The 18,265-nt window shown below is 35.6% G+C and overlaps 1 protein-coding gene across 1 annotated transcript in view; it reads right to left on the bottom strand.

Annotated features, from left to right (window-relative positions):
- The window catches only part of gypc (glycophorin C (Gerbich blood group)), a 53,017-nt gene extending 36,230 nt beyond the window's left edge, over nt 1–16,787 (bottom strand). The window contains 2 exon segments of the mRNA NM_001005394.1: nt 11,736–11,858; nt 16,672–16,787. Coding sequence (NP_001005394.1) covers nt 11,736–11,778 — 43 coding nt within the window. The 5' untranslated portion in view covers nt 11,779–11,858; nt 16,672–16,787.
- Between the last annotated feature and the right edge of the window lie 1,478 nt (nt 16,788–18,265).

Raw genomic sequence — 18,265 nt, 5'->3', positions numbered from 1 at the left:
AACCTTACTTTTCTCAAATGCGGATTCAGTCCTTGAGCCTTCCTCGTCAGAGTCCAAATTCCTTGGCTCATGTTAAGAAAAGAAACAACATTACTCAAAGCACCTGACACATTCTCATCTGAAGACTTTGAAGTATGGACTAGAGATCTGCGTGGGACCAAATTTTGAATCCTGCTCCCGCCCGCACCCGCCAGGTTTTAGCCCGATCCCGACCGCTCCCGCTTATATTAAGAATTTATTGTCCCGCTGCCCGACCCGCCCCGTTTTCTGGCCGCCGCGCCCGATCCCGCTAAAGAGCGGGGGAGAACAAAACCGAAAATCCCCCAGCTATACAGTCCAGACAGCCAAGCTGTCTGTATAAACACACACACACACAGCACCAAGCACACACACACAGACCAATCTCTGTCTCTCATACATGCGCGCGCGCGCTAACACACACACAAATACCAAGCAGACACACAGGCGTTTGCTGTTATATCAACTCAAAGGCTTGTAATACCATGTATCAAGTACCAATGTAATACCAAAAGGTTTTATATAAAGGTATATAAATACTGAGTCGCGCCAGCTCCGGGCCGCAGCGCACATTACTCTCGGGCCGATTCCGGCTCGCTTACGGCCGTCGCATGTGGCCCAATTGATTCGGGCCGGAATCGGGCAGTGAGTTCACAAGCATCCGGAGTCCGGCAGCCGGAGCCGGGCTGAGTGGTAAGTCTCCGGCAGGCGAGAATCTAGCCGGAACTGGCCCGAGTGTATTTTGCTATCTGGGAAAGCTCTCTCTCTCATTCGTGCGCGCACACACATACACACACACAAGCACCAAGCACACACACAGGCAAAGCTCGCTCGCTCTCTCTCTCTCTCTCTCTCTCTCTCTCTCTCATTCGCATAGCAATATCCGCGATATTGCTAGACAGCCCGCTCCCGTCCCAAATTAAACCCGTTACCGACCGCTCCCGCGATTTATTCGGAAATTTATTCCCGCCCCGCAGAAATCTGGTCCTGCGGCGCCCGGGTCCTGCGGCGCCCGCGGGACAGCCGCGGGAATGCAGACCTCTAGTATGGACCCTCCTTTCAACTGGACTTCCCTCACTCTCACATGTCATGACAGACTGACACAAAACCCGAACCCCAGGAGCTGAAATCTCCACCCACTCATCATCAGGTGCTGCACTAGAATGGCAACGTCTGGACAAAGAATCAGCATCCACGTTATTCTTTCCGGTCCTGTACTTCAGACTGAATGTATATGTTGATAAAGCTGACAACCATCTGTAACCTGTAGCGTCCAATTTTGCAGATATTAAGATATAGGTCAACGGATTGTTGTCAGTTCTCACTTCAAAATGAACACCATAAAGGTAGTAATGCAACTTATCAACAACAGCCCATTTAAGAGCAAGGAATTCCTGTTTATGAGCTGGGTAATTCTCTTCTGATGGTGAAAGGCTGCGGCTAATAAAAGCAACAGGGCACAATCCCTCTGTGTGTTGTTGATACAAAACGCCACCTAAACCGTCTCGGCTTGCATCTATGTGAAGTATGTAAGGCAATTGTGGATCAGCAAAAGCCAAAACAGGAGCTTTAGTCAGACAAGATTTCAACTCTTCAAAGGCTTTCTCACATATTTTATTCCACCTCTTTCCAAACGGATCAGTTGGCTTAAAATAATCCACCGCAGTTTTTATAGCCATCTTGTCTTTCGGACTTGAATTTGGTGGGTACCCCTTAAGCTTCCCATAATTTACCCATAATTTCGAATAACCTTTTACAAAGTGTCGGTAATACCCGCAGAAACCTAAGAAAGATCTTAATTCAGTCAAAGATTTAGGCCTTGGCCAGGTGGTCACAGCTTCCACTTTTGATGGATCTGTAGCAATTCCTTCCTGAGAAACTACATGACCGACATAAGTAACGGAAGTTCGATAGAACTGACATTTATCAAGGGACAGTTTTAAACCCTCCTCTCTTAACCTGTCTAAAACCTTGAACAACCGTTCTTCGTGTTCTTCGATTGTTTTGCCAAAAATGATTAAATCATCAAGGTAAGCCAACACTTTAAGGAAATTCATATCACCCACTGTTCGTTCCATGACCCGCTGAAAAGTAGCAAGTGCTCCAGAAATCCCTTGAGGCATTCTTTCAAATTCAAAAAACCCTAACGGACAAATGAATGCAGTTTTCTCCTGGTCAGCTTTGTTCATGGGAATCTGGTAATAACCGCTTCTCAGGTCAAGCACAGAAAACCATTTGCTACCGGATAAACAATGCAAAGCATCCTCAATTATCGGAACGGTATACTGATCAGGTATTGTTCTCTGATTCAACGTCCGATAGTCCACACACATCCTCACACTTCCAGTTTTTTTGCGTACTACTACAATTGGTAATGCGTACGGACTCTTGGATTCTGTGATGATGCCACACTTTTAATCAAATGCTCAATCAAATGCTTTCGCACATCTTCCAAATCTTTAGGAACTAACCGACGTGATCTTTCACGAAAAGGAGTGGAATTCGATAATCTGATTTATGAACAGTACTTTTGGAACATCCAACATCCCATTCGTGAGCAGAAAAAACATCGTGCCTCTCCAAAAGCTTCTCAATCAAATATTTTTTTGCTTCCTCGGGTAGGGGAGTTTTACCAAAATCAAAAGAATCAAAAGACATATTCGGGGCTGACACATCAGCTTTGGGTGTCAACTGAGGTACCACATCTACCGGAAAGATGTGTGCAATAGGAGTACCACGCTTTAAAATGACTTCCTTACTGGACATGTTCTTTAAAGTCACAGTAATCATCCTATTTGTAACAATTGAAGCAGGCTGTAATTCAGGCTGCACAAATAATTCTTCAGGAGCAATGGTGTCAATTGCATGATCAATCAGTACATGTTTCTCACACACTTCACCAAAAAAAGTTCACTCGCATTCTGAATAGTCTCATAAGCTGCCCTAACTACTGGATGAACAGTCAAAACATTCATAAAATTCTCGCCTGCCTTCTCTTTGCAAGCATTAAACAACTGTCGCACCAGAGAAGTATTAGTCCCAACTAGTATAGCAATATGTTGCTCAGGCTTGGGATCAGGGCAAACTAGAGCAAGTTTGTCAATTGTTTGAGGTACTCCAGCCACAGCTTCTGTAAATTTAAGGCGAATGGGCAAGTAACCATCATAAGGATACTTATCAGAACTCAAACCCCAAATCTCCAGATTCTGCACGGGCTTCAGTGGTAGGTGCTTCAAGTGAGTATAGTAGAAATTTCTGTACAAGATTGTATCCTGTGAACAACTATCTAATAATGCTTTAGCTGAGACTCCTTCTATTTGCACAGGAACCTCAGACGTTGGACCTACTAATCCAGAAGGAAGATCAGAAGAATAGGTTGGTCCAACAAGAAAAGAATTGGAACGTATTTTCACTGGAGTCTGGTGTCGTTCCTTCACAGAACTTCCTTGGAGTTTCCCGACATGCGGCTATATTTAATAAGCTTTTGATTAACCTTCCTCAGGTTCTCTTCTCCTTTACATTCTCTTTTGGTATGTCCATCTTCACCACACTTGTAGCAGAAAATACCTGGTTTGACCAGCACAGCATCATCCTCCCTCACCTCTTTAAGAAGGTCTGAAAAATTTGGCGGGTCACTCAAGCTGTAAGTCACTCGTAATCTTATTGCTACCATGTCAGTAGTAAGAGCTCCTTTAAAAATCTGCTCCATCCGCTTTTTGTTCAAGTCTTCCACTTTTACACAACCTTTCAGGAAAATACGGTGGAGAATCTTATCAAGTCGGTACAGAAATGCAGAAAGTTTCTCACCTGGCTCTTGATAAGTGCTACCAAATTTCACCATCAAGTCTGACTCACTCTCAGTACTGCCATAAGCTGTCTCCAGGGCCTTAAGATAGTCAGCAGCAGTGGAAGTTGGACTGCTCACCTTTAAAAACCTGACTATGTCAGCAGCAGGCCCTCTTAAACTTTCCACAATGCGCTGTCTCTTTACAATTTCAGCGCATTGCCACTCCCCAATCATCTGAGCTGCCTGTTCCATCCAGGATTCGTTATCCTCTTCCCCAGATGGAACAGGTTGCACACCTGAAAACACTCTCAGTTTTCTGTAAGTAAGCGCATCACCTGATCCTTGGGTACACTTATCAACAAGGCTGTCAATTGCATTTACCAAGTTCAGGTTTACATCAACATGCGGAGACTGTTCTGGTTCCAGTACTGACCTCACTTCATTTACAGACTTCCCTTCCTGTTCCATAAACGACATTAGTTTCTCCTTAAAAGTGCCTTCTGGATCAACAGGCTCTACAGTTTCCAGGAGGTGAACACTCCAAGGCCCCACTTCTCCAGGAATACCTACTTCTGGTGGTATAATACTTGGATCAACCTCCATGCTAGTTTCAATCAACAGAAACAAATTCATTCCTGTAGTGTCTCCCCGCCTTCCCCGCAATGGAGTTCGTCAAAATGATTTAACTGTGGCTAACACTTCAGAAATTGTCTCATCTTTAACATCTAAAGGAACACCACTAAGTATAACACAGTTATCTATCACAGGATTGACTTCGACCTGGCGACTCCACTCGGCTACTTGCAAAAGATCTATGATGTACTTCTCACCAACACTGGAATAAACAAAAACTTAATTTAGACAACCATACAAGGAAAATGATCCCAGCGGTGCCTCCAAAATGTAACCCTCTTATTAAACCTCTAGAGGTGTCAAAAGAGGGTTACACATGTTTGAAGTACAGTTGCAGATACATTTTAATGCCATATAGCTCTATAATATCTCAATTATTCATAAATGAAGTTGACAAATCTTTTTTGTTGCCTTCAGTAGTTTGTTGCAAGCTGAACATTGTATGACAGGACTATTCAATTGGCGGCCCCTGAGGCAATTTGTTCCTGCCCTCCAAATAGTGTGATCAAGACTTCAAAAATACATTTAGTTTAGTCGAAAAATAGTCGCTATAGTTATGAAGTGACTGCACCTGTTCAATACAGCACGAGCTACAGTTGAAGGCTGTGCAGAGAGTGAGTCAAGTGACATTAAGCGACTGAAGCAGGCGGCTGAAAACATTTGGATATGTTTGTACAAAAGGGCTTCTGTACAATGCATTGATATCATTAATAGGGATGCAAAGATTAGCTGATTCCACTATTAACCGTGCTTTAATTCAATATGGTTAATTAATTTTAAAGGCTTCTCAACAGTGCGTTTCTGTTGCACAAAACAAAACTGCTGCAACTAAACATAGTTATGCCACCAGTGCACTAGTTTAAATCTCCGAGCTCATACAGGGGCTAATATGTACGCCGATGGATTAACTATAGCAGCAGGCCGTTCACATATTGCTTCTTTTCCTCATGCAAGTTTACTATTTCTAATGGAGATTTGTGCATTTTGGGAGCGGTCCGCACACGGCTCGCAAGCGAACTGAGGCACTTGAGCCCTCCAGGCACACACAGTAGAAATGATCTCACGGTGTAGCGGTGAGAGTTGTGTGTGGCTTTCAGTGCAATGTAAACAAAAGATCCGTTAGACGAATTATTACAAATGATTAAAATGATTATGTATGTATGAATGCAGCTAATAACAAGTTCATTCAAATTTTTAGCAAATATATAGCTTAAATTTACATTAGACAAAAAACTATTTTTAATTTATTCTTGTTCTTATTCATTTATTCACTTCTGTCATTTATTTTCTTTGTAAAATTATCACTCACGTTTAAATTAAAAACTTTTTCAAATCTAAAAGTTCAAAAGGAGAAATGGACTATCGTTTGTTTTTCTTAATATTTTGTGCTGTATTTGGTTACTGAGCAGTAATAAATAAAACTTTAAAATATAATCAGTTTTCTTGTGATTTTGTAAAGTAAGTGTTTTGAATTTAATAAATGCATAATAATCGTAACAACTGTGAAACCATCATTATTATTCATTGCATTCCTAATTGTTACGCAGTTTAAAACATAACATATGAATGTGTTTGAATGTAGAAGCCTCCTTGAGCAATGCACTGCTTTTGTTGTGCTTCGAACATACAACATTTGAATAGGTTTGTAAAAAAAAGCCACCATGTACAATGCAGTGATGTCATGTAGTTTCAAAATTCTATATATTAATGAAGAAAAAGCAATGTGGTTGTCTTAATGAGCAAACATATAACATATGGGCTCCTTTATTGCTATTATATCTCTCTGGCCCCTCATTTTGGATGCTTTTCAGGAACTGGCCCCCATGACAAACTAATTGAATGGCCTTGTAGTACAGTATGTACAGAAAATAAGTGCTAACCTACATCCTCTCCCCACAAAAGAAAACTCCTTACAAAACAGTTACAGTATAACATATTTTCCTGTCATTTACAACCCATCTTGACAAAATTCGAATGGTCAAACATATACGTCACAGCATCCATTCCAAATACAGCCTGTAAACAGAAACACATTTCTAACATCCTTCTTCTGAGTTAAAGCTCAATTGTTTGTGAGCCAGTCATGAGATTCTGAACACAAACACACACTCTCTCTCTCTCTCTCTCTCTCCCTCTCTCCCTCCTCTCAGTCCTGTTGGAGCCTCAGTTAAAGAGCTATTCACTATTCCCCTCTCTCTGCTATTCTGCAACTGATTTCCTCAAACAATCTGGTGTTTCTTCCCGTCTCTCTCTTTCCTTCATGGCCTGAGGTCACATCTGCCTGGGATTTGAGGCTCAAGTGGTAACGCTCCTATCTCACCCAACCATATGTCAGGCATCTCGCTTCGAAAGAAACCCTCTCCCCTTCTCTTCTCTATCACACTCTCAGATTCTCTCATTCAAGCTGAGAGTCAGTGAAAAAGCCCTTTCAATGAGTTTACTAATGGGCATGTGCTCTCATGAGCCAGTCAAGTGACTGCAGGCCCACTGAGGTTGATTATAGACAGCTGCTGGAGAACAGTGCCTGGTTCCATCAGCAATAATATAAAGAGTCCTCTGCTGATTTTCTAGCATTCCAGTGGAGGGATATATATATATATATATATATATATATATATATATATATATATATATATATATATATATATATATATATATATATATATTTATATATATATATATATATATATATATATATATATATACATATATATATATATATATATATATATATATATATATATATATATATATATATATATATGAAAAGTGTATATACCTACCTACCACACCATTTTCTATTGGTTAAACTTTCCAGTATTTTCAAATGTTTTTTTTGGAAAACATGCAACGTGATAAGATCTAATACTTCCTATATCAAGTGTAATTTTTACAGCACTCTTTTTGGATTATCTCATGATCTACATTGTGTTTAATGTATTTATGCTTGTCTGAAATAGGGGAAAACTGATTGGTAAACCTTTACTTGCAGGGGTGTTCATAAGACATGTCATTAAACATTTATAATAAAAGTGTTACCAAGTGATTTAAATGAACATATATTTGATCTGCTTACCTTAATTAACATTTGGTAAAGCTAGAAAAAAATGAGCATACTTGTTCGGTCTCTACCTGAAAATTTATATTTTCTTGAATTTTCTGGAAAAAAAATAAACTAACAAATATTTTAAAGCATAAAATCTAAATTATTAATGGAAATTGTGTATGTCACAACCCTCCTTGCACTGAATAGGATAACTACAATAACAACCAAAAAAAAAAATAAAAAATCCAATCTTGAGTTAGCTCTGCTGGTCCGTTACAGCTACAAACACAGATTTGCAAACTGTCCTTCATTTAACAGTTACCAATTAAGGGGTGTTCATAAGACATGTCATTAAACCTTTGTGATTAAAGTGTTACCAACTGATTAAAATTAATGTATTTGATCTGCTTATATTGATTAACATTTGGTGAAGCTGGAAAAAAATGCATACTTGTTTGGTCTTTACCTGAAAAATGATACATATATTGTTTAAAGTTGAGACCAATGCACCAATTTGATAAGACATACTGTATATGTTATGTTTGATAATTATCTTATTTTAGGGGACATTTAATGATTTTATTTATCAGGTCATATCTTCTTTAATTATTCAGACAAAAAAAGCAAAACTAACAAATATTCTACATCATTAAATCTAAATTATTAATACAACTTTTGTAAGTCATAACCATCCTGGCACTGAATATGATAACAACAGCAACAACAATAACAACTACAACAAAACAAATCCATCCGTGAGTTAGCTCTGCTGGTCCATTACAGCTACAAACACAGATGTGCATACTGTCCTCCATTTAACAGTTCCCAATTAAAATCAATGTCATGGTATACTGTAAGTGTCAATGCAAGGTGAATGCACACACAGCTGTTGGACTGAGGCGAGATGCATTGGATACTGTGGGACTTGAATGTGAGGGCTGTTTTAGAACAGAAGATAAATCAACATTCTGGCTTGCTGTTTTGTTGCTTTGAGGAAGACATACACACTCACACAGCATTTGTCCTGCTGGAAAACATCTACAACCCCTCTGGTTCCAACATTGTTTTATCCTCCTCCAAGAACAAAGCAAAGTCTTGTCCTATTTCCTTTATTTGTTCCCTTTCTTCTCTGGGCTTCAGATTCTTCTCCCTAACGTTTCGGTCTATCACATTCCCTGTTTGAGATCCATTTAATTATTGTTATTTCAAAATAAGCCAAAAAAGTAGAATGTGCAAAACTTTAGCAGCCACATCAGGAAGTCATAAATTAAGATCAGGATTGTATTACTTATATCCACCTTCAGGGACAATGGAGGCTTAAAACTTATTGAAAGCAGCACTATGCCAACACACAACAGGTGATGTGCTGGGTTCTTGATCCTAAAATTGATCTTAAAATACAACCTTGCAACTGGTCACAATTTCCAACGTACACAGTGACTTTAATCACAAAGCACACAGCATCTTTTAGAATGAAAAAAAAGGCAAAAGTGATGTTGGGGAAAATGGCAAACATTATCATTGTTACTTTGAGCTTAAACATTTTTTTCTCGTGGCTCTCATGAATCTCTTTTCAATTGAGGTCACTCACTTGTTTGTTTTTTTCTCACTTACTCTTGTAGTACAAAACAAAATCAGTTTCTATTATGTATGTTTATTTATTCCTTTGTTTCTCAGTTGTAATGATTTTAACAAGCCTCACTGACATGTCAAATTAATCTATTTGAAGATGCAGGGATAAAGAGCAACTGCATCTTGTGACCCTGCAGCACAAAAGCATTTTTTTCAGGTATATTGTTAGCATATTAAAGATCATGTTCCATGAAGATAATTAGCTCATTTCCTATGCTGTAAATGAATCAAAACTCAATTCCTGATCAGTAGAAAGCGGTGCTAGGAACTTAATTCAGACAACTTAAAAAGGCAATTTCTCAGTATTTTTATTTATTTTTTCCAAACCCTCAGATTGCAAAAATTCAAATAGTTGTATCTCAGCCAAATTACAGTCATATCCTAACAAATTAAACAATAATGAAAAAATCTTTGATTATAAATGTTTTCCATCAGTGTGCTACCCCTGTCAGTGTCTGTTGGAATTGGCTGATGTTCATTTTTGTTCAGGTTTCAGCATGAATAAACTCTCATAATAATAATAATAATAATAATAATAATAATAAAAATAATAATAATAATTAATCTATCTGTCTGTCTATCTGTCTGTCTATCTGTCTGTCTGTCTGTCTGTCTGTCTGTCTGTCTGTCTGTCTGTCTGTCTGTCTGTCTGTCTATCTATCTATCTATCTATCTATCTATCTATCTATCTATATATATATATATATATATATATATATATATATATATATATATATATATATATATAAATTTATATTTATAATATATATGTTTTCAAACTAGGTTAACTAGGCAGGTTAGGGTAATTAGGCAAGTTATTGTATAATGATGGTTTGTTCTGTAGACTATCAAAAAAAAAAAAAAAAAAAAAAAAAAAAAAAATATATATATATATATATAGCTTAAAGGGGCCAATAATGTTGACTTTAAAATTGTTATTAAAAAGTTAAAAACTGCTTTCATTCTAGCTGAAATAAAACAAATAATACTTTCTCAAGAAGAAAAAAATAATATCAGACATACTGTGAAACTTTCCTGGCTCTGTTAAAAATTATTTGGTAAATATTTAAAAAGAAAAAAAAAATTAAGGGGGGCTAATAATTCTGACTTCAACTGTGTGTGTATATATATATATATATATATATATATATATATATATATATATATATATATATATATATATATATATATATATATATATATATATATATATATATATATATTTATATATATATATATATATATATATATATATATATATATATATATATCTTGTTTAGCTGGTAAAAAATAAAGCTCATTTATGACATAAACTTGTGTTAAGAGATGACACAGGTTGTGTTGCTTTTAACACATTTGTTTTAAGAGTGTAACAGGTCAAATAATTTAGTTATTGTCCACATTGGTTGTTGCCTGCAGGATTAATTGTTATTTAGCCTTATGATGTAATTTCAATTCCTATTAGCATTTTAACAACTACTAGTTGTTAATATAGACTAGCCTCATTATAGATTGCACACAACTTGCAAGACGCTGCTGTTACCTCCCAAAACTCAGACCTGGCCTGTGCTTTTGAAAATTTCATCAAGCAAACGACACTGAGGACTAATTTTGTGTGTGTGTTTTGCTTCCTGATTTGCATAATTCCACTGGGTGCTAAAACAATGTAAACAGTGCGTGTCAATAAAGGATTTTATCAACTCGCTCAATTCATTCATGCTGAGAAATCCCCAAAGTGTACTAATACTGATTTCAGTTGATTATCAAGAGGTTTGCTGTATTCTGACTCTTTATGTGCTTGTTATGCTGTCGGCTATGTTTTCACAGCTGGCTGTTCCTGGTCTTGTAAACATATTTCATATCTCACATTCAGAGCTACAACACCCCCTCACCCACACTCAAACAGATCTATGCCAGTGGTTAAAATTCTAGGGCAACAAAACACATTCGGGAACATCTAAAGATCAACAAACTGGTTTGATATTTCAGTTGTGCCAATTTACTTTCTTGTGATACAACAGTTACTATTGATATTCTATAACATGGGCAGGAAAACATATGAGGTGTCATTTAATAGAACAGTCCAAATGTTTTGGGGTCAGTATGATTTCATAAGAGACATTAATGTATTTTTAATCAATCAATCAATCAATCAATCAATCAATCAATCAATCAATCTATCTATCTATCTATCTATCTATCTATCTATCTATCTATCTATCTATCTATCTATCTATCTATCTATCTATCTATCTATCTATCTATCTATCTATCTATCTATCTACCTACCTACCTACCTAGCTACCTAGCTACCTACCTATCTATCTATCTATCTATCTATCTATCTATCTATCTATCTATCTATCTATCTATCTATCTATCTATCTATCTATCTATCTATCTATCTATCTATCTATCTATCTATCTAATTTATTTTTACATGCCACTGGCCACAAAAACAAACCACAAGTCCTTGTTTTAGTTCCACATAGTGTGTGAAATTCAGAGTAGTCTGCTCTCCTAAATGTCATCAATCCACATCCAAACACAACCATTTGATAACGCTGCACTCTGCTGTCACAGACACTCATATAGTGCTCAAAACTACAAAATACTTACGAGTAGAGTCTCTGTTAGCAGTTTGTGCATTTTGGTTGTCCATTCCAGATGTGCGAAGGGATATTTGGCAGTAAGATTAAGGGGGACAGCTGTGGGAGAGGGTACTCAGGGATGAAGGGACATCTGTAACAGAGGGAGGAAAAGCAGAACAGTTTCCTTTCTAGTTTATGCTTTGAGATAAAGCACGTAAAAGATCATATCATCAAAACCCCAATGTGAATATTCAGTGATAATTATACTTTTCTTAGGTCTATATACAGAAACCAAATTATAAATATGACTCCAAAGACAACAAGATGCTCTGCATTGCAAGATTGTTCCAATCCTTCTGAAGACAGCATTAGGAAAGTAGGTAGCACTTTACAATAAGGTTCATTATAGTTAATGCATTTACTAACATGAACTAATCATGAACAACACTTGTACAGCATTTATTAATCATAATTGAACATTTACAAATGCATTATTAACATCCAAGTCCATGCTTGTTAACATTAGTTAATGCACCATGAGTTAACATGAACTAACAATGAACAACTGTATTTTCATTAACTAACGTTTATTAACATGAATAAATACTGTAGTAAATGTCTTGTTCATAGTTTGTTCATGTTAGTAAATGCATTACTTAACATTAACTAATGCACCTTATTGTAAAGTGTGACCGGAAAGTGTAATGATTTTCCATTTTAACAACGTTTCAGATAAGTCAGCAAGAACTTGGTCCTTTGTTTACTTCATTTTACTGTGGATTCCTTTACAAAAAGGGGACAATTTTCAGGTTTGCAATATAGATCCAACAGTAATGTTGCATTAAGTAACTATTTTTATTATGAGGCCACTATTGCTATATCTGTTATTACAGACTGATTTATATGTAGCTAGCATTTAAGCTTGAAACAGTATTTACAGTAAGTTAAAGTGCCTGTATTAAGGATTTTTCAAAATGAGCTATTTTGCAGTTTGTAACACACGTAGGTGAATGAAAACAACCTGCACAATTATACAATCTGAGAGTGAATTCTGTATAAAGATATTGTCTCTTAAAATAAAGAATAATATCATAGTCAGGGTCATTGCACCATGATTTGTGCCACACAAAAGGAGGAATTAGAAAAAAATATTTTGATAGTTTTTAGTTTGGAAGTCATTGAATTAATGACATGGAAAAATGAAGGCCCACTGAAAGTGTTTTTGACCTCGCATGGCTGTCAATCTGTTCTTGGGGGCTCAGAAACCAAAATATGAGCTTTAATAGAGACACTTTAAACATAGTTCTCATTAGTAATAGTTTTATTATAAAATATGTTATAATACTCTTACAGTCCACCAAACCTATTCAAACAGAGATGAGGATGAACAAACAGGACACAAAATAGCATTGCCTCTTTTCTATGATTCTTAATGTAAAGCTTGGTAAAGTTTTAAGTGGATCTCAGAGAAGTACCAAATAAATGAAAAGGCAGTTTATGCCCCTTTACAAAAACCAACTAAACATTTGAACAACAGTGTACATTACTGCAATCCCCTGACTATGACTGAGGACAGCTTATAAATCTGAACTAAAGTTAATGCAATAGCCAGTGCTCATATTGGTCAGTGCTAATAGAGATGGTAAGGTGCTAAACTCTGTAAAGAGCTGTCAGGTATACAGTAGATCTTATATGCTGGTGTGTATGCTTTACAGTGCTTTTGCGACACATTCAATAAAACGCCATGGCTCTTATCTAGCCTTTGTTGAACTTTCTGGCAGATAATAGACAAGGGAAGAGGCCTTTACTGACTCTGGGCCTTATCACCATAGAGAAACTAAGAAAACACTCACAGTATTTCCTTTACTCATTGTCCACACCCTGTGCTTCCTTCCTGTAATCCGGCAATGGACATGTTTCTGCAGTACATTCATTTACTGGCATTCTTGTGAATTTAGATAGTTATATTTGCACAATTAAAAGGCTAGATACAGAGAAAAAAATCTGAATAACAGTGATTTTTCCAGGTAAATATATTTCTAGAGATGCTGTCCAACTAGACTCAAATCTTGAGTAAAAACCCAAACAGTCCACAAAATGTGTCATTTGTAGTAACAATGGAATGACAGAAGAAGAAGGCAATGAACTGTTGAAATGTATTTAACACCTACAGTTTTTCTCAGTTGCTTTGGTGCATTTCTCACTACACTATTTACATTTGCACAACAGTTAATGCATTTCTCAAAACAATTAGTGCAAACTGCAAAACCTAGCTGATAACCTGCAAAAGTGTGTCACATGCTCAAAATAGATAGTTCATTCTTCAAAAGCAAGTATTCATGTCAATCAAAGTGTCAGTATCGTCAAAATGAAAAGTCCTGACACCATTGTTTTTGAGCAAGATAGTCAAATGACTTTGTCATGTTTTCATTATGACAGTTTACTCTGGACAATTTTTCAATGCAAAAAAAAGTACAAGACAGCACTATAGACTATTTGCACAGCCATTTGAAAACTACAGTAAAGTGAGACATCACTGCATTGAGTGAGGTATCTGAGTACAAGACACTAAATATGTATGTTTCACATTTTTACTGCATTTGCTCTTTGCAATCCTAATTTACTCACAGCATTGTGCAAAAGAATAAACAAACCCTTATTTACAACAAACATAAACTCCCTTTAGGTAGAACTGTGCACAACTGTAAACAATATTGCAGTACATATTGGAACTGAGCCTACAACATACACAGGTCTGTATATCATTCATCAAATTGTTCAATTTTAAAGACATTTTCAGGAAAATAAATATTTAAATTTGTTTTATAAAGTTTGTTTGACAGATTTTGACAACTAGTTCACCATTTTTGTATATAATGACTCAAGTAATGAAATGAGGACTATTAGTTTTATATAGAATGACTATTCAGCATTTACAAGTTTAGTTCATTTTGACTGACGTGACAGAAGCAAATGATAATGTTATAAATTGCAGAGAGTTGTGTGAAAGCAATTGATGCATGTATGAAAGCATTTACAATTTGTTGAAAAGAATGAGAAACTGCTACTAGGATGTGCACAAATGACTAATTGTTTTGAGAAATGCATTAACTGTTGTGCAAATGTAAATAGTGTAGTGAGAAATGCACCAAAGCGACTGAGAAAAACTGTAATAAGTATTGTTTTAGAAATGACAACTACAAAACGCTTCTTGTGTGGCTGGACCATGTTAGCAGCTTTATTTTCTTTCTGTGAAACCAGGTGAGAGTTTCCTTGGCTGTGTTCATTGTCTTGCTAAAATGTCCACCCTAGTTTCATATTCATCTTGTGATAAATAATGTAGGTATTGGGACTATAGCAGCTACTAATGTTAATTTACACTGCTTTCTAACAACTGAGAGATTTCAGCTGCAGCTTTCCATGCTTTCCATGGTCTTCTGCGTTTGATTTGTTTTACTATGTAATGTCATTTTATTATATATGAATTAATTTTTAAACTACTTTGTTTAATTGTAAATTTGTGTATGGATTACTTTGGTTGTCACTGACATCTGAAAAAAAAAAAATTAGAAAGGGTCAAGTCACCAGCACGTTTATAAAACAGGTTTTCTGTGAAAAATGGTGGCATATTTTATTATGAAAAGAAAAACATTTATAACAATGTTTTTGTCCTTGACTAAAGGAGGGAGGAGCTCTCATACATAAATGATGATGGCAAACAGTGATGATGGTTTTCACTTTCACTCATGAATTTAATATTACTGTTATTCACTTCCCTCATCATAATTAACTATTAGAGTAAAGCACGTTCTAAACTTGTTTTTGTTTTAGTTCTCCATTTTCAAAAGCCTGCAGTGTTAATGCCAACTTCACTCCACTATAACCTTTGTTCACACTTGCTTTTATTGTAATATTTTACACTTACAGCTAAGAAACTTTAATCTAACTGTATATAGGCCTAGGTCATACCCATTTTTCATTACTGCTTTGATGAAATACAGTGACAGATTCAAAATGAAAATTAAAAAGAAAATACGATCTTAAATCTAAATCCAAGACAAAGTTAAATAGAGACATGTTAATGTCTTTTCAAAACACCAAGATAAAATACTGTACAGCCACAAGTTTCCAAAATACATGGGAAGAAGACAATTTCAAAACACCTCAATTGACAGCCCAGAACTTAGACTACCTATTACCTAACATAACAAATTTAATTGTCTTAATCTTTTTATAATTCAAAATAACTATCATACTACAATAACAGGTTAGTGGAATAATAATTAGTCATTTATTCACTCTTACATTCCAAAACTATTGGACGTCCATTTATTGTTATATAAAACAGTAATTATTCTCATAAACATTTTGTCAATTCAAAGAACATAAATGGGGTCCAATGTGGTTGTTAAAAATATACTGTCTTCTATTTATAAACTGAAGTAAGTTGTACAGGTTTAAAATAACAGAAAGCTCAGTAAATTATTTCATTTTTGGGAAGTCCATATTATATAGACACCATCCGGGTTGTGAATGTGCCAACTGTTATTGAATTAGTGATATACTGTATGTATATGTAAAGAAGTATGTGCGCTTCTTAAATTAGCAGTGACAGATGTCACTCACAACTGTTGGGAGGTTATTTGCAGACCTTGCATGTTTCATCTCTGTCACTCAACAGCTCTAATCTACTCCGAGACCTGTCGAGAACCAGACACTCTTTTAGATACAATGAAAGCTACAGTTTTAAGCATAAAATAAAGTTCAAACTTAGTTAAAGCTGGGGTGAAAAAAATATGCTGTAACATTGGACAGCTGAAGAACAGAACTTGTTAATACTTGTGTAAAAAGTCCTTAACTCACTTACCTACTACATTTTACATCTTACAACTTAATCCGTAAAGAATATGTTAGTTTTCGGACAGCATGTTTTACTTGCAACACAAAACTGAAATCTAACTCACCAACTTTTCCTCAACAAGTTCTCCCACAGCCTCCAAACTGTTCTCCTGCCCTTTTTCTAGGAACAAAAATATGTCCACTACTCTGTTGTTCTTTCACTTTCTAACTGCATAGAAATAACTTGAGAAATCATAGCAGAGGGCTGTTTTTAGATCCGTTAAGTTTAAATGTAGAGCATGTGAACTTCCCCTTTCAGTCCTCTCCACCCTTAACATATGCTTTACTAATGGTTTCTTATGCTCCACCAATGGCTAGACGGACTCCTCCTTCTCCTGAATAAGGCACAACTGAACAGACTCCTCCTCTGGAATAACACACAGCTGTTGTCAGACAGAGCGTAGGGAAGGATGAAGACTGTTTGGCTGAGAGGAGAAAAGGCAGAGGCAGGCAGCCACAGTTATGCAAGGGTTCCAAATGTATTATCAAATCTTGCATCACTTTACTTTTTAAAAAACAGTTGGTAATACAATTTTTGTTTTTGCTGTTAAGTTTTTTTAAGTTGTGCTAAAATTATAAGTTATTACAGAAAGTGTGATTAATTAATATTTGTAAATCACTTTTTAGAGATAAATTTTATGATTTTTTTCTCTTTTTTAAATTTGTATTTAATATTTTTCTATAACATAAATATGGGTGTACTTGTTTTTGGACCATTATTGTAAGTTATTTTGTTAGGTAAGCTCCAGATTCGGCTTCAGTACTGACTAATCTAATGTATATACACAAATATAATATAACTTCCTATTAAAAATAAGGGTCCCACTTTATATTAAGTGGCCTTAACTAATATGTACTTACATAGTATTAAATAGTTTGTTACAATGTACTTATTGTGTAAATACATGTATTTACTGTGTACTTAGGCTTGTTTAAATACATGCATGTAGTTACATCTGTAATTAACTTTTGTAATTACATTTGTAAATACACTGTTGATCATGCCTTACACCTCAACCCACCCTTAAACCTATCCATGCCACAAAACCTGTCCATAACCCAACCTCTATCCCAACTCAAAAGCACCACAAGTGTTCTCAAATACATTACAAACACAGTAAGTACATTGTAATTATTTTTTGATGTAAGTACATAGTAGTTAAGGACACTTAATATAAAGTGGGACCAACATATGAATTTAAAAGATAGATTTGTTAGGGGTGTACTCATATATGCTTAGCACTGTAGATATAATTTATTTAATTGATGACAAGCTATTATTACACAATGACTTGCCTAATTACACTGACATGCCTAATTTATCTAGTTAAGCCTTTAAATAGCCATTTTAACTGAATATACTAGTATATTGAATAAATCTAGTCAAATATTATGTACTGTCATCATGGCAAAGATAAAATATATCAGTTATTAGAAACGAGTTAATAAAAAAATTATGCATAGAAATGTGTTGAACAAATTATCTCTCCATTAAACAGAAATTAGGGAAAAATACACAGTGGGCTAATAATTCAGGAGGGCTAATAATTCTGACTTCAACATTAAATACATATAACTGTACAGTACAATTTAACCTATTTTAAATTTACATTTTTAAAAAGCTTATTTTAACTTAATACATCTAAACCACTGGTTCTC

Source organism: Danio rerio, chromosome 9 (assembly GCF_049306965.1).
Source record: "Danio rerio strain Tuebingen ecotype United States chromosome 9, GRCz12tu, whole genome shotgun sequence".
Lineage (NCBI taxonomy): Eukaryota > Metazoa > Chordata > Actinopteri > Cypriniformes > Danionidae > Danio > Danio rerio.
The sequence above is the reverse complement of the archived record's forward strand: the minus strand, read 5'-3'. Positions and strand labels throughout refer to the sequence as shown.